We start from the raw sequence: 14,555 nt of genomic DNA, 5'->3' as shown, positions 1-14,555 counted from the left end.
TCTTTCTTTATTATTTACCCTATCTGCATGCTTTAGGTTTTTTTGCTCTTCTTTGCTAGTTTTTTAAATGAAGTTTACACTATTGGTTTAAGACCTTTCTTACTTTTTAAAATGTTCCTAGTATGAACATTTGAAGCTATAAATTGCCCTCTAATCACTGCTTTAGTTGCATACCATCAGTTTAGATATGTTCTATTTTCATTTTTCTTCAGTTCAAGACATTTCCTAATTTCCCTTGAGATTTCTTTGACTCACGAATATTTATAAATATGTGGTTTGTTAACTATTTGGAGATTCTCCAGTTATCATTCTGATATGATTACTAATTTAATTCCATTATTTTCAGGAAAAATATTGCATTATTTCAATTTGTTTATATTTGTTAAGGTTTGTTTCATAACCAAGAATATAGTTCATATTTGTGAATGTTCCATCTGCACTTGGAAAGAATGTGTATATCATTGCTAGGTAGAATTTTTTTTTTTTTTTTTTTTTTTAGGTAGAATGTAGACACTTAAAAGTGTCAATTAGATCCAGTTGATTGATGGTAATGTTCAGTTCTTCTATATTAACAATTCTGATCTGGAGGCGATTTTGTGCCCCAGTGAGGAGTTGACTATGTTTAGAGACATTATTGGTTGTTACAAGTAGTGGAGAGCTACTTGCATTTAGTGCATAGACTCTTCTGGCCTTCTGCTGCTAAATATCCTACAATGCATGGAACAGGGCTTTCCCCCATCACTGCCCCACCCCTGCTAACAACAAAGAAAATAAAGAATTATCTGGCCTCAAATGTCAATAGAACCAAGGTTGAGAAGCCCTGTCTGTTTTACTGATTATTGAGAGACAAGTATTGATGTCTCCACCTCTAATTATAGATTTGTCCATTTCCTTTTTCAATTTTATCAGCTTTTGTTTCTTTTATATCAAAGCTCTGGTCTTAAGTACATATACATTTAGTATTTTTATACCTTCATGGTGAAGTGTCTCTTTTATCATTATGTGGTATTCTTTTTAATCTCAGGTAAATTTTCATGCTCTGAAATACATGTTGTCTGATGTTAATAAAGTCACTCCCCAGTTCCCCTTCAGTGTTTGCAGAGTATGTCTTTTTTCATTCCTTTAGTTTAACTTACTTTTGTTTATATAAAGTGGGTTTCTTATATATAGTATATAATTGGGTCTTGTTCTTTTATTATCCATTCTGATAATTATGCTTTGGGTTGGTGTGTTTAGGTCATTTTCATTTAATGGAAGTACTAACATGTTTGGATTTAGGTTACCATTTTAATAGTTGCTTTTGTTTGTTCCATTTCGCCTTTTCTGCTTTCTTTTAGATTATTTGACTTCTAATTTTTTTACAGTTTCATTTTAATGTATATATTTTATTTATTCCTCTGTCTGTACATTGTTTTAATGATTGCTCTGGAGATTAAAATATACATGCTTATGTTTCCACAGCCTACTTAGAATTAATATTTTACCAAAGCAGTGTAAAAATCTTACCTACCATATAGGTCCCAATATCTCCCCCCATTATGTTGTAGTTGTCGTATGTATTTCATGTACCTACATTGAAAACCCCACCAAACTGTTATAATTTCTGCTTTCAACTGTCACACATATTTTAAAGATCTTAAGAGGAGAAGAGTAGTCTGTTTATCAGATGTTTACCATTTCCATAGCTCTTCCTCTATTTCCAAGTCCAAGTTTCTAATATCATCTCCCTTTCATCTGAAGAACTTCCCTTAGCATTTCTTCTATAGCAGCTCAGCCATAGTAACAAATCCTTTTATTTTTCATTCATCTGAGAATATCCTCATTTTGCCTTCATTCATCCAGGATACCGTCATTCACTGTCTGCCTGACTGTTCCTTACTTTCAGCACTTGAAAACTGTATTTTTCCAGTGCTTCTGGCCTCCATGGTTTCCAGTGAGGAATGTATATCCATTCACATTGCTGGCCCCTATAGATAATATGTATTCTCTGGCAGGTTGTGAATGTGAATTTTTTTGTTTTTAATTTTAAGCAGTTTGATTATATGTCTGAGTGTGGATTTTTTTTAAGCTTATTTGTCCTCTTTGGAGTTCACTGAGATTCTTGCATCTATCATTTTTATATCTTTTATCAACAGTTAAAAGTTATTCCCCATTTTTCTTTCAAATATTGTTCTGCACCACGACTTTTTCCTCTCCTTCTTCTAGGATAGACCTATATATTGATATTGATATGTATGTATTTTAGCAGGCAATCACAGGCTACAAGTTCTGGCACACCTTCTGTAGATTCTGTAGACTATGGTTACAGTGTCCATTCAGTCGTCAAAGAATTTTCAGTGCTATTCAAATCAGTATCTCTACCTGTACAGTGGTCTACCTCTCAGCTCAACGTTCAAAGCTTTTGGGTTCACAGTTTGGGATTAGGTACTAAAGACGCTATTCAGGGTTTTATCCATGCATAGACATCTCAGGGTGTGTCCAGAAGTTCATATACAACGTCATTAAATGCCCTCCTCTTTAAATCACCCTTTGTGGCTCTAGGAGTGGTCTCCTTCCTTGGTCTTCTGAATAGAAATCTTGGGATTTTTATTTTCTAAATCTGCTATATACTTCCTGCTACTATTTCTGCCTCTGGGGCCAAGTGGCACTGGGTAGAGAGGAAAAAAGCAACCTCCATGTCCTTGGGAATGAAGTTTGGTCAGAGACAATGGTTCTCCTCCCTCAGAGTTTTAGCTTGCCTGGGGCTCAGGCAGCAGAGGATGGAAAAAAACAAACAGGGAAAACACCAGGAGATCTCCCTCATTCTCTATGATCCCAGGAGACCCCCCTTCTTTGTTTTGGCCATAGAAAGGGGCTTTTCTTATAAATCTTTCCATCACCATTGCTGCAAAGTTGGTCTTATTTTGAGTTACATTTCCAATCTGTCTGATACTGTTTATCATCTTATCCTCAGATATCTTTTTACCTTATCCTTGATCTTATCCTCAGAGAGCTGCTCCAGGAATTCTGTCAGGGACCTTTAGTTGCATTCAATAGATGAAAGAGGGAAGAGTGCACTTATTCCATCTTAACTGTGGCTAGAAACCCAGCCTTCATTTTTAATCGGCTTTATCCTTTCTGGTTCCTCAATGCTGTGGGATATAAAAACTTCAATAGTGGTGAACACAGTACTGTCTTTGGTAACCAGCCAATTATGCCTGAATACGGTTAGTTCATGGTTTCTAAAGAACAGGTTCAGCTTTCAAGGCCTGCCTGAAAGAACATCAGTGCTGCTGAGAGCTAAGAATACTTTCATTGGTTTACTATGGAGATCTCCATCCCAGGAGGCTCTGATCCAGGATGACTTGCGTAGAGTAGGACCCTCTGACCTTAGCTAGAAATGGCAATAGCAGGATTGATAGTAAGCACCTGGAAGGTAATTTTTACCCACTTCCTTCTGATACTGAGGATTATTGTATGAGGAAAATGTGTGATGATAGACTCACATAGCCTGATTGCTGGTGCTTCATGTGTTTTGTAAACTTGGTTCCTGATAAAGGGCCTGAATGATGAACTATAGAAACTGCAGGGCATCTCTCCCACTCATCCCTGTGGGGAAATGGAGCTAATGCAAGCTAATGCAAGCATCTGTCTCCTGATGCTTTTGTCCAGGTTGGGAGCTTGGTCCAAAATAGAAAATCAGCAAGCAAGCAAGAGGCACCACGTTTTAGAAAAGAGTCTCTAGAATAGGACAGGACGGTTTGCATCTTCTTTCTAGATAAAGATCTTCCTCACTCCCAAGCCCGTCTTCTTCTCTTTACAATGGAGATAATCCTATGGGTCTTACTGGATTGTTGGAGATTAAAAGGAATATGTGCAAAGTTCCTGATAATAGTATTTAATAGTTAACATTAATCAAGCTTTTACTATGTGCCAGGCACTGTTGTAAGCACTTTATAGCTTAGATAATTTACACTCCCCAAGCGCCCTGTAAGGGGGCTGTTTTCATAAATGAGAAAACTGTGGCACTGAAAATTTAAGAAAATTCTTTAATGCAGAGCTAGACTTCTAAGCCAAGCATTCTGAGGCCAGAATCGACCCATGACTCTGTCCATTCTACTTCTCCATATGGCAGCAGTCATTAACTAATGTCATAAACATAGTCATACCTCTCAGTGCTGAGGTGCCTGCACTTGAATTGCAGTGTGAAGGATGTGATGGAGGAAGTGTAGGGGGTAGGAAGTAGAAAAAGACAGCATTCTTTTACTGCCAGGCTCAACCCTGGCTCCCCCACACTCCTCAGCGAGGTGTAGGCACACATGTCCACTTGCGGGCTGAGTGAAAGATGCTCTTGTGTTGTTCCTGTTGCACTGCAGTGACAGCAGCTCAGGACTGCCTGGTGCCTCTGGGTCCAGAAGGAAGGTGAGGAGAGATGTACTACGTAAGTCATTCTTAACTCCCACCTATTCCCTCATATTCAGGCTATGCTGCTTCTGAGAACTCAGCAGTCCCACCCTAGGGACTCATGGGATAACTGTAAGGAAACACTAGATTTTTGTGAGGGTCTGGGTAGTGACAGATAGCCAAGAACACACACACACACACACGTACCCCTTGGTCGGGGAGGGGGATATGTTTGAGTCCAGGACAGTGGAGAGATTTATATGTCAGGGAATGGCACAACCAGAGGGGCACTGAGCATCCTTCAGCCGGCCCTGCATCCCCGAAGAGGACACTGAATTTGCTGAAGATCTTTGGCGAGGTGACTTCTGCTGATGCCCTAATTTCTGTCCAGGCATCTCTCTCCATTAACCACTAGCGAGTGAAGCATTACAACTCGGGGGGAGTCTAGTGCCCTCATGTCATCTCCTAACTAGACATATTTTCTCTTCTTGTCACAGTATATCTAGCAGTTTCTTGTGACTTTTCCCTCAAACTGATCACCAACCAATCAGAACAACACACTTCAAACATACACCCTTACTAAAAGAACATGGCCAAGGGCGGGAAAGGCCCCAAGGGCAAGAAGATCACCCTCAATGTGGCCAAGAATTGTATCAAAATCACATTTGATGGGAGAAAACGCCTTGACTTGAGCAAGATGGGAATTACCAACTTCCCCAAATGTATCCTGAGACTGAATGATGTGGATGAGCTCGACCTTAGCCGGAATCTGATCAGAAAAATCCCTGAATCAATCTCCAAGTTTCAGAACCTGCGGTGGCTGGACCTGCACAGCAACTACATCGACAAGCTTCCTGAGTCCATCGGCCAGATGACTACTCTGCTCTACCTCAATGTCAGCAACAACAGGCTGACCACCAATGGGTTGCCTGTGGAGCTCAATCAGCTCAAGAATACCCGCACCTTGAACCTAGGCTTGAACCATCTGGACAGTGTGCCCACCACACTGGGTGCTCTGAAGGAGCTCCATGATGTGGGGCTACATGACAACCTGCTGACCACCATCCCTAAGAGCATCTCCAAGCTCCCCAAGCTCAAAAAGCTCAACACAAAGCGAAATCCCTTTCCCAAGGCAGAGGAGTCAGATACATTCATAGATACCATCAGGAGGCTGGACAACTTATATCTGGTAGAAGAGAAGGATCTGTGTTCGAGTTGCCTGAAAAAATGCCAACAGGCCCGGGACAAGCTGAACAAAATCAAGAATATGGCCACAACAGCACCGAGAAAGGCCATCTTTTCCAATCTAGTCTCACCTAACTCCATGGCCAAGGATTCCCAGGAAGACTGGAGGTGACCAGGGACCCTGACCCTGAGGCAGGAAGGGAAAAGGGAGGGAGGGAAGAAAGTAGGGAGCGGCATCCACAGGGAATTGTGGGATCCCTCCATTTCTTGCAACAGCTCTTCCAGCCAAGCCCATAAAATACCTTTCCCTTCTGCCTTGGCTTGTGATTTTGTTGACCGAAGCCTTTTAGTTCTTTGCCTCTTCTCTCTTCTCTGCATGCACATACCCACACATACAGGCACCATGAATCAGAAAAGGGCCATCCATCCCCCTTCTTCCCAGAATTCTCCTGCCTACAGCCTGTGGCCAGGGCAGCCAACACTGCCGCCATGCTCTTAGTCACATGGTCACACACTTCAGGACCGACTGCCAGCTCCCAAATGTGGAGTTGATTCTGTGGGAATGCTTTGATTCAGGGTTTTGGAGGTCAGGAATCTCAGAGCCTGGATTGGTAGGAGGGCAGGTGGACATTCAGTCTTGGGAAGGTGACAAAACTGAGCTACAGAGATGGGCAGATATTATCATTAAGTGTTGGCAGGTAATATCTTGGGCTGAAAGCAGTATTATCTTTTTATCTATTGTCTGCACATGCACAATTTGTTCTGGGAGCTTTCTAGACTGAATCTGCAAGCTCTTGACTGGCTGTGAATTAATGAGATTGCATTCCCATCTTATTATGTCCAATTCTTATCCAGACTCTTGTGGGAGTAAGGAAAGAATGGGTGCAGGTATGGGTTGGTGCAGTCAATAAATAAATACCTTACTGGGCACTGTGCTAGGTGCAAGGACTCTGTCTGGGGGGACAAGACTCTTGCCTTGTCCTGTGCAGACCAGTTGAAAGAAGACAGGACAGAATGTTATTGTCTGAGAAAGTTAGGAGATCAGGGCCAAGTGGTATGCAGGGCTGGCCTGGCATAGAGAAAAGCCAAAGATTCTGGAGCTGGACAGATCTAGGTCCAGGACAGCTCTGCTTCTTTCTTTTCATTTCCCTGGACATCTTACTTCGCTTTGGTTCCCTCATCTGTAAAGTGGGAATAATACCAGCCCCAACTGCAAGGGTTGTTGTGCATCTAAAGCAGATAGCACACAGAGTAAGTACTCAATAGAAGGCAGTTCTCCGTATGAACTAAAGCTTGGTGCATCTCAAAGCTGAAATACTACTTTGGACAGTGTCCCTGGTCACACTAGATCTTTGGCAGAACTGACAGTGGTGCAGTCAATTCTCATACTAGCCGAGAACCTTCTCTGTACTGTTACTCACACTCACTCATAATTTCGTACTGCCTAAAAGGAAAGGATCAAGGAAGATATAGTTAGGAAACTTTTTTTTTCCTAATCAAGGCTTTCCTGTGTTGGTGGCAAGTTTTGTAGTGGTCAGTGGAAAAGCAGGGAAATCTGTTAATTCAGTGGGACTAGCTTGTTTCTTTTTCACATGAAAAAGCGTAGCAGACAGCCTACTTCTTCACTCCTCACTGCTTTCCTTTGTAATGCTTAGCTGTGACAACTCTTTCTCCAAAATCTCCAAAAATACGATTCAAAATTCCCTTTTCAGCTTTTCCCTTTATTAAATGTTTTCCATTATAAAAATAACAAAACCGCAACATAGTTTTAAATACAACATCTTAAAGAATCCACAACTCTACAGTGTGAGCCAGCTATAATATTGACAGATTTCCTTACTGGTTATGTTTCTGTATATATTTTTATATGCAGTTAAAATTATAGCATTTACCTCATTTTTACCCTGCTTTGAAATCCATGTTGTTACATGGTCTTAATAACCATAATTTAAAACATGTGCAGGCCAGTTGAACAAACACACATAAGTTACTATTGGGCATTCAAGCTGTTTCCAGTTTTTCACTAATAGAAATAATTTTGTGATGAAAGCCTATATGATGAAGACTTTAAAAACTATTTTGCATTATTTTCTTGGTGTAGCTTCATTATTGCAAATATGTTAAACAGTGTGTTTTTTATTTTTTATTTATTTTTTTATATGCAGGATGAGCCCAATGTGTGTGTTTTTTTTTATTTTTATTATGTTATGTTAATCACTATACATTACCTCATTAGTTTTTGATGTAGTGTTCCATGATTCATTGTTTGCATATAACACCCAGTGCTCCATTCAGTATGTGCCCTCTTTAACACCCATCACAGGCTAACCCATCCTCCCACTCCCTTTCCCTCTAGAACCCTCAGTTTGTTTCTCAGAGTTCATAGTCTCTCATGGTTCGTCTCCCCCTCCGATTTCCCCCCCTTCATTTTTCCCTTCCTGCTATCTTCTTTTTTTCTTTTTTTAACATATAATATATTATTTGTTTCAGAGGTACAGGTTTGTGATTCAACAGTCTAACACAATTCACAGCGCTCACCATAGCACATACCCTTCCCAATATCTATCACCGGGCCACCCCATCCCTCCCACCCCCCACCACTCCAGCAACCCTCAGTTTGTTTCCTGAAAACAGTGTGTTTCTTAAAATAATTTTTGATACATGCTATCAAATAGTTTACAACAAGATTACATATTTATGTATCTACCAGTAATATATTAGAGAATCTGTTTCACTGCATCCTGGTCAGCTTTAAGAGTATCATCCTCTACATTTTCCCCTTCATTTAATGTCTGAAGTGATTTACTAGAAGCCCTTCCCAAGACAAACGGAGCAGTCGTGTCTGTGAAGTACATGATGGGATGTCATGCCTTAGGCTCAGGAGCCACCACTAGTACATGGGGCCTTGAACATGTCCCTAAGGTAGCCATTTTGCTATTTTAGCTACTTCGTCTCTCACCAAGAAGTACAGAATCCATGCAGGGCATATGATCCAAACAGAGTGGTGGCCAGTTATTTGGATACTACCTATTTCCATTCCTAACCCCTGGAGACACTTTTTCTTTAGAATTAGCGTTCCCCTCTTAGTCACTCAAAGGAATTAGCAGAGAACAGGAATTAAGAAAAAATGTCTCCCTGTGCTCCTAGGCAGGATCTTGTTCTGGACCATGAATTTGCCCACTACTCCCTCTCCTGCTCTGTCACACCATACTTTTTCCATGGTGCTTGGTCCTCAACATCCTCCAGGCATTGATCCCGGATTCGCTGCCAACTGAGTGGTTGGTGTGCAAGATGACATTTATTTGCCATCGTTGGTCTAGTGCTTTATAATGCTTTCAATCTCACAGCCATGTCTTAGGAAAGGGTTGTAACTGTGTCTACCTTCACCAGGACTGATAAATAAATGGGCAGGGGGCTTTGATTTGCCACAGGAGATATTCATGTTAGACACCTTGTTAGTTAGGAAACCTTGGCAGTAGAATGAAGCAAAGAGTGGAGATAGAGATGAGTTAGGCATCGTCTTGCACATTTTCTTTCTTTTTTTCTCATCAAGGAAAAGGCCTGATGTTGACATTCCTTCATGCTCTGAAATACACAGTCACTTCTCTTTCCTAAAAATTGTATTAAGCCTAAAAACACTTGGTAGGAAAACCATGGGGTTTCACTTTCCTCAAACAGAACAAAAACCGTATTTAGGCTAACCCAGTCACTGCCCTCTCTGAAAGCCAGTCATGACCTAGGTGACCCCTGTGTGACCTCGGCCCTTGCTGTGTTTTGCCTCCATGACCTGGAGTAATTGCCTCAGTCTCTTGTGTCTCCATCCCCAGGATCCGTTCAACATCTCCCTAGAGTAGCTTATGGCAAAAACTTGAAGACTAATCAGCCAACAAGAATAAATGACTCTGAAGAAGAAAAGCCCTCGGTTAGGAGAAGAAAGAGAGCGGTAAGGGGAACGTTCTGGAAGCCAGGCTCTCTGGTGCTGGCCAAGATACTGACCTGCTTCTTAAATTCACTTTGTCTCTCTTTGCTTTAGACCACCTGTGTGTGAAAATGACTTTGGGAAATATTTGGTGAATTTTTTTTACATATATAGAGGAAATGTTTAAGAAAATTATAGACATATGTCATAGAAAATTAAAGTTTTATAAGAAGACTTTAAGATTTAAAAGACTTACGGTCTTTATACTCAAACTGATAAAGTCTCTATGCCAGTCGCTTGTGTTAAGTTATGTATGTATAATGCAATCCCTCAAGCAACTAAAATTTATACAAAAGATTCATACAAAGAAATATACTCAAAAGTACTATAGATAAATCAAAGTAGAATTTTAACAAATCTTTCAGTAATGCACAGGTAGGCAAAAAGAAAAGAAAAGAAAACAGAAATGAACAACAGGGAAAAATATAAACAGGGAAACAAAAAATAAAATGGCAGATTTATATCCTAACATTTCAATAACTACATTAAATGTAAATAGTCTTCTTTATTTGTAATGGCCCCAAACTAGAAACAGCCAAATTTCTCTCAATGGGCAAATGGTTAAACAAACTCTGGTATATCCATATCGTGGAATACTATTCAGCAATAAAATGGAACATACTATTGATACATGCAATAATTTGGATGGATCTCAGTAGCATTATTCTGAGTAGAGAAGGCCAACCTCCATGGGTCACATACTCTACGATTACATTTTTAGATCATTCTCTAAAGAACAAAATGATTGTGGTGAAAACCAGATCAGTGGTTGCCAGGCTTTAACACTGGTGAGAGGTGGTGGAGGGTGGGCAGGACCATAAAATGGTAGCACAAGAGATATCTCTGTGGTGCTAAAAACAATGGATTAGGTTATAGTGGTGGTGGTGGTGGTTATAGATTCTACCCATAGGATAAACTGACACAGAACTATGCACACATATTGTACCAATGTCAATTTCCTGGTTTTGAAATTGTACCATAGTTACATAAGATGTAACAACCATATGGGGGAAATTAAGAGAAGGCTGTATGGGGACTCTATGTATTATTTTTGCAACTTCCTGTGAATCTATAGTTATTTTAAAATAAAAAAAATTTTAAACAATCTTGCAGCCTAGATGCAGCAATAAACAGATCCTTGTACATCTGCCAAGTGCTAATTTATGAGTAAATATGACAAGCTGCAACCATCCTGAAGAGCTAAGGCATTTCAGGAGAAAGAGCACATTAACCTCAGTTCGCCAGACTAATCTAAAATTATCCATTGTTGATTTTGTCTTTGAAGATGCTATAAGAATAAAAAGAAAATCTATGGCTTCTTTACCCATGTTTCAGGTTTTCTGGTGGTGAGTGGGCACAAGTAGCAAGTTGGGTGGGGGACCTTGAACCAGCGAGTCACTCTCTTCATAGTTCTGGGTTTTTACCCCAACACCTCCTGGCCCCATGGAAGCAATGTGACTAAGTGGAGCTGGAAGGACAAAGAGGCCAGGATAGGTGTACACAGAGACGCTTAATTTCAGCTTCTACCTAGAAGTGGGTCTGAGGTCATGGCTAAGGGTATAGCAAAGAGGAGATGTAAGCCAAGAGAGATAAGAGTTACATGAACGGGGCTCGAAACCAAGGTCTACACATGATCCAGGTAGGGCTCGCTGCAGGTCACCAGACTCAGCTGCTCATGGCCTGTTGAGCCAACCATGTGAAAAGTTCCTAAATGCTGGGGCAATGGTTATACCACCAGGTTGTTTAGTTCACCTCCGGTTCCAGCAACTTTGCTCTAGACGCCATGGTCTGAGTTGTGCAGCGTTTACAATTGCCTCCCCGCCGCTCCCCCCGCCAGGGCTGTGCTTTCCCAAGAAGCACAAGGAGCACATTTCTGCACACAGTGATGAGGCTGAAGCTATCTTTATCAAAGTAATCATGTATATGACAGATTCCTAGCCTCCCAGCTGGTCAACAGTGTTGATCTCTGGAGAGCAGGACTGAAGGAGCAGTCATAGGGAGAAGAGGTACTTGAATTTTAGCCTCCACGCTGCTAGCAGTGATGCCTCTGAGGGTGTGGTTGATTGTCCTGAAAGATAATCATCTTATGGGAATTTATAGCTTCTTATGGTTGGTTTTCTGAGCTCTTTGTCTTTCATTATTTTTCAAAGAGAATCTATAAAGGAAACTCTGACAACACTCAACTGTAGAACTCTGTGCCAAAAAATGCATTTCATTTTAAATGTTATATTTAAGTAAGCTATACAATTGAGAGAACATTTCAGAAACTACAAATACCCTGATACAATCAGGTCCCAAATATAAGCCCTGCTTCATACCTAACAGCCTACTCTAGCCCAGGGACACTTTGCCTTGATGACACAGCAAGGGAGCATTTCAGAGATCACTATGGAAGGATACCTCTGGCCCACTGAAAGGTGTGTGTGGGTGTGTTATTAGGTATTCATCCAAAGGATACAAATATAGTGATTTGAAGGGGCACATGCACCTCAACATCTATAGCAGCAATGTCCACAATAGCCAAAATATGGAAAGAGTCCAGATGTCCATCAACAGATGAATGGATAAAAAAAGATGTGGTATATATACAGAATGGAATATTACTCATCCATAACAGAGAATGAAATCTTGCCATTTGCAATGGCGTGGATGGAACTAGAGGGTATTATGCTAAGTGAAATAAGTCAGTCAGAGAAAGATAATTATCATATGTTTTCACTCATATGTGGAATTTAAGAAACAAAACAGATGAACATAGGGGAAGGGAATGAAAAATAAAATAAGATGAAAATTGAGAGGGAGGCAAACCATAAGAGGCTATTAACTCTGGGAAACAAACTGAGGGTTGGTGGAGGGGAGGTGGGTGAAGGGATGGGGTAACTGGGTGATGGACATTAAGGAGGGCACATGACGTAATGAGCATTGGGTGTTATATGCAACTGATGAATAACTAAACTCTACTTCTGAAATTAATAATACACTATACATTAACTAAATTGAATTTAAATTAAAAATTGAAAAAAAATAAAAGATGTGTGCTGTGTACAACAGAGATTTACAAGAAGAACTAGATAGGCATCCAAGCTTTGTATTTCTCTGAGTTTTCTAAACTCTGGGCTCAGTATGAACTGAGAACATAGGGAAAAAATATAATGCTGGCATCCCAAAGAAATGTCTTCATAGAAATAAGTCCAAATGGTAGGGCCCTACTTTTTCAGAGCATCAATATAGAAGATTACATTTGGCAGTGCTGTTTTTTCTTATCTTGTAAAAAGGGAACTTCCTTCTTTGTACCCACTACCGTTTAGACAAGGACAAATTTGATATTCAGTGCCAAGAGAAAGTATTTTCCAGGAAAAAAAAAAGTTCACAAAACCCCCTCTTTCTTGTTTTCTGTCACTGGAAAATGATATAACCCAGAACAATTGTTTTTTTTTTTTTTTTCTTAGTTTCAGGACAATTAGGTAACTAGATCACTCCAGGTACCTGATCACATCTATTTTTTTCTCCTTTAAAGGAATTTTGGGGTCATTTTAAAATGATCATTGTACCTGCATTTAATTTCGTAGCAGTTTGCAACCCTTGGTGGAGGGTACAGAGAACTGTGAGTATAAGGATGTGTTTATTCACACGGACATTCTCACCAGCTGGCTTTCCCTGTCACTTCAGCCGTTCTTTCTATTCCTCCGACTAGTCCTCCTCAGATCTCAGCAGAGCCTGCCTGTGGGGCTTTCTGGCTGCCAGACACTTAGCCGGCGAAGTGTCTAGCTGGCTTTCTGTGAGAAGCCCCTGGAGGCTTGCAGAATCTTGCACCCGATGAATATCTGATGATGTCACCATGCTTTCATCAGAATGTTCTAATCTTGTACCATGGGGAGACATGGATGGATTACAGATCCCAGGTTCATCCAGGCTTTGCAAGTACTTCCCACTTCGGATCCAGGCCCATAGAACCTTCCTGGAATTCAGTTATGGAGACAGCCATTGTCTCCATGGGAATTCTAGGCAAAACTCTGGTACCCAAAAGCTCAGGTTTCCAATATGTAGGGAATTGCCTGCAGAAGGGCCAAATCAGTTCTCAAAAGCTGGGAGTTGAAGATACAAAAACCTAAGGCACAGGCCAAGACTCGGGCTAGTTTAAAACTCTCAAAACGAACTGCACACTTCTATCAGAGATGAGAAGCTCATGTTTCCTAGAATGTCTGAAAGGAAGAGGGGTATTTTTCAAGACTCATTGTGTGGATTAGGCATTTCCCTTAGTAATCCAAATGGAAAATAATCAGGTTTGCTCTAGGCATGAGGCAATGGCCAGCTGAGCCCTCTGAAGGCTGGAGGCCACTGTTGCCTTCCCTCTCTGAAAGTCCTGAAGGTCCAGTGTGGCTGGTGGGAGAAGAGCTAGAGAGGAAAGATGCACAAGGTCTGAGAGCACAGACAGCCACCTGTTTTTAATCAATTGTTCCATATACACGCCTACAAATACAGCATTATTACTAAAACTAAGCGAAGGAATCACAGTATTTATTGAGCACCTACTGTGAGCCCAAATCGGTTTGATCTCAAAGCCCACTGCCGGCTGTTGCAACACAGTCTCACCAGGTCCCTGGCTGTTTGGCTGGTCCCAGAGTCTAGGACCAGCCCTCCCACTGGGGCTTCCCCATTTCATCAAAGCTCACCTTCCACGAGCTTAGATAAGCCTTTCTCTGGCGCATTATGCATTATTCCCAACTGACTCCAGAACTTTCCCATTTTATATATCCCAAGGGCCTCCATGCTTGGAGCTGTGCTGGGGCTGTGGCAGCAGGTGCAGAATGACCATGGAAGATCCTGCTCCTATGGACTCAGATAGCCGTCAGGGAAAAAATAAACAAAATGGAAATAAAATTAGCCCAGTGCCCAGTCATCCCACAGGTGCAAGGTGGTACACAGGTTGGTGTCTAGGGTCATCCCTACAAATGAGTAATTTCCACACCTGTGACTCATCCCCAGGCCAAGAATTCTCCTGACACTT

At 41.0% G+C, this 14,555-nt stretch overlaps 2 protein-coding genes across 4 annotated transcripts in view; one reads left to right on the top strand and one right to left on the bottom strand.

The window, feature by feature from the left end:
- The window catches only part of WDFY4 (WDFY family member 4), a 292,015-nt gene that overhangs the window by 59,327 nt on the left and 218,133 nt on the right, over positions 1–14,555 (bottom strand). The window lies entirely within an intron of this gene.
- On the top strand, positions 4,894–5,872 carry LRRC18 (leucine rich repeat containing 18). The gene has a single exon (XM_035023741.1). It carries the CDS (start codon positions 4,973–4,975, stop codon positions 5,738–5,740), a length of 768 nt encoding a protein of 255 aa, XP_034879632.1. The 5' UTR covers positions 4,894–4,972; the 3' UTR covers positions 5,741–5,872.

Source organism: Mirounga leonina, unplaced genomic scaffold, assembly GCF_011800145.1.
Source record: "Mirounga leonina isolate KUSES-001 unplaced genomic scaffold, KU_Mleo_1.0 Mir_114, whole genome shotgun sequence".
Lineage (NCBI taxonomy): Eukaryota > Metazoa > Chordata > Mammalia > Carnivora > Phocidae > Mirounga > Mirounga leonina.
The sequence above is the reverse complement of the archived record's forward strand: the minus strand, read 5'-3'. Positions and strand labels throughout refer to the sequence as shown.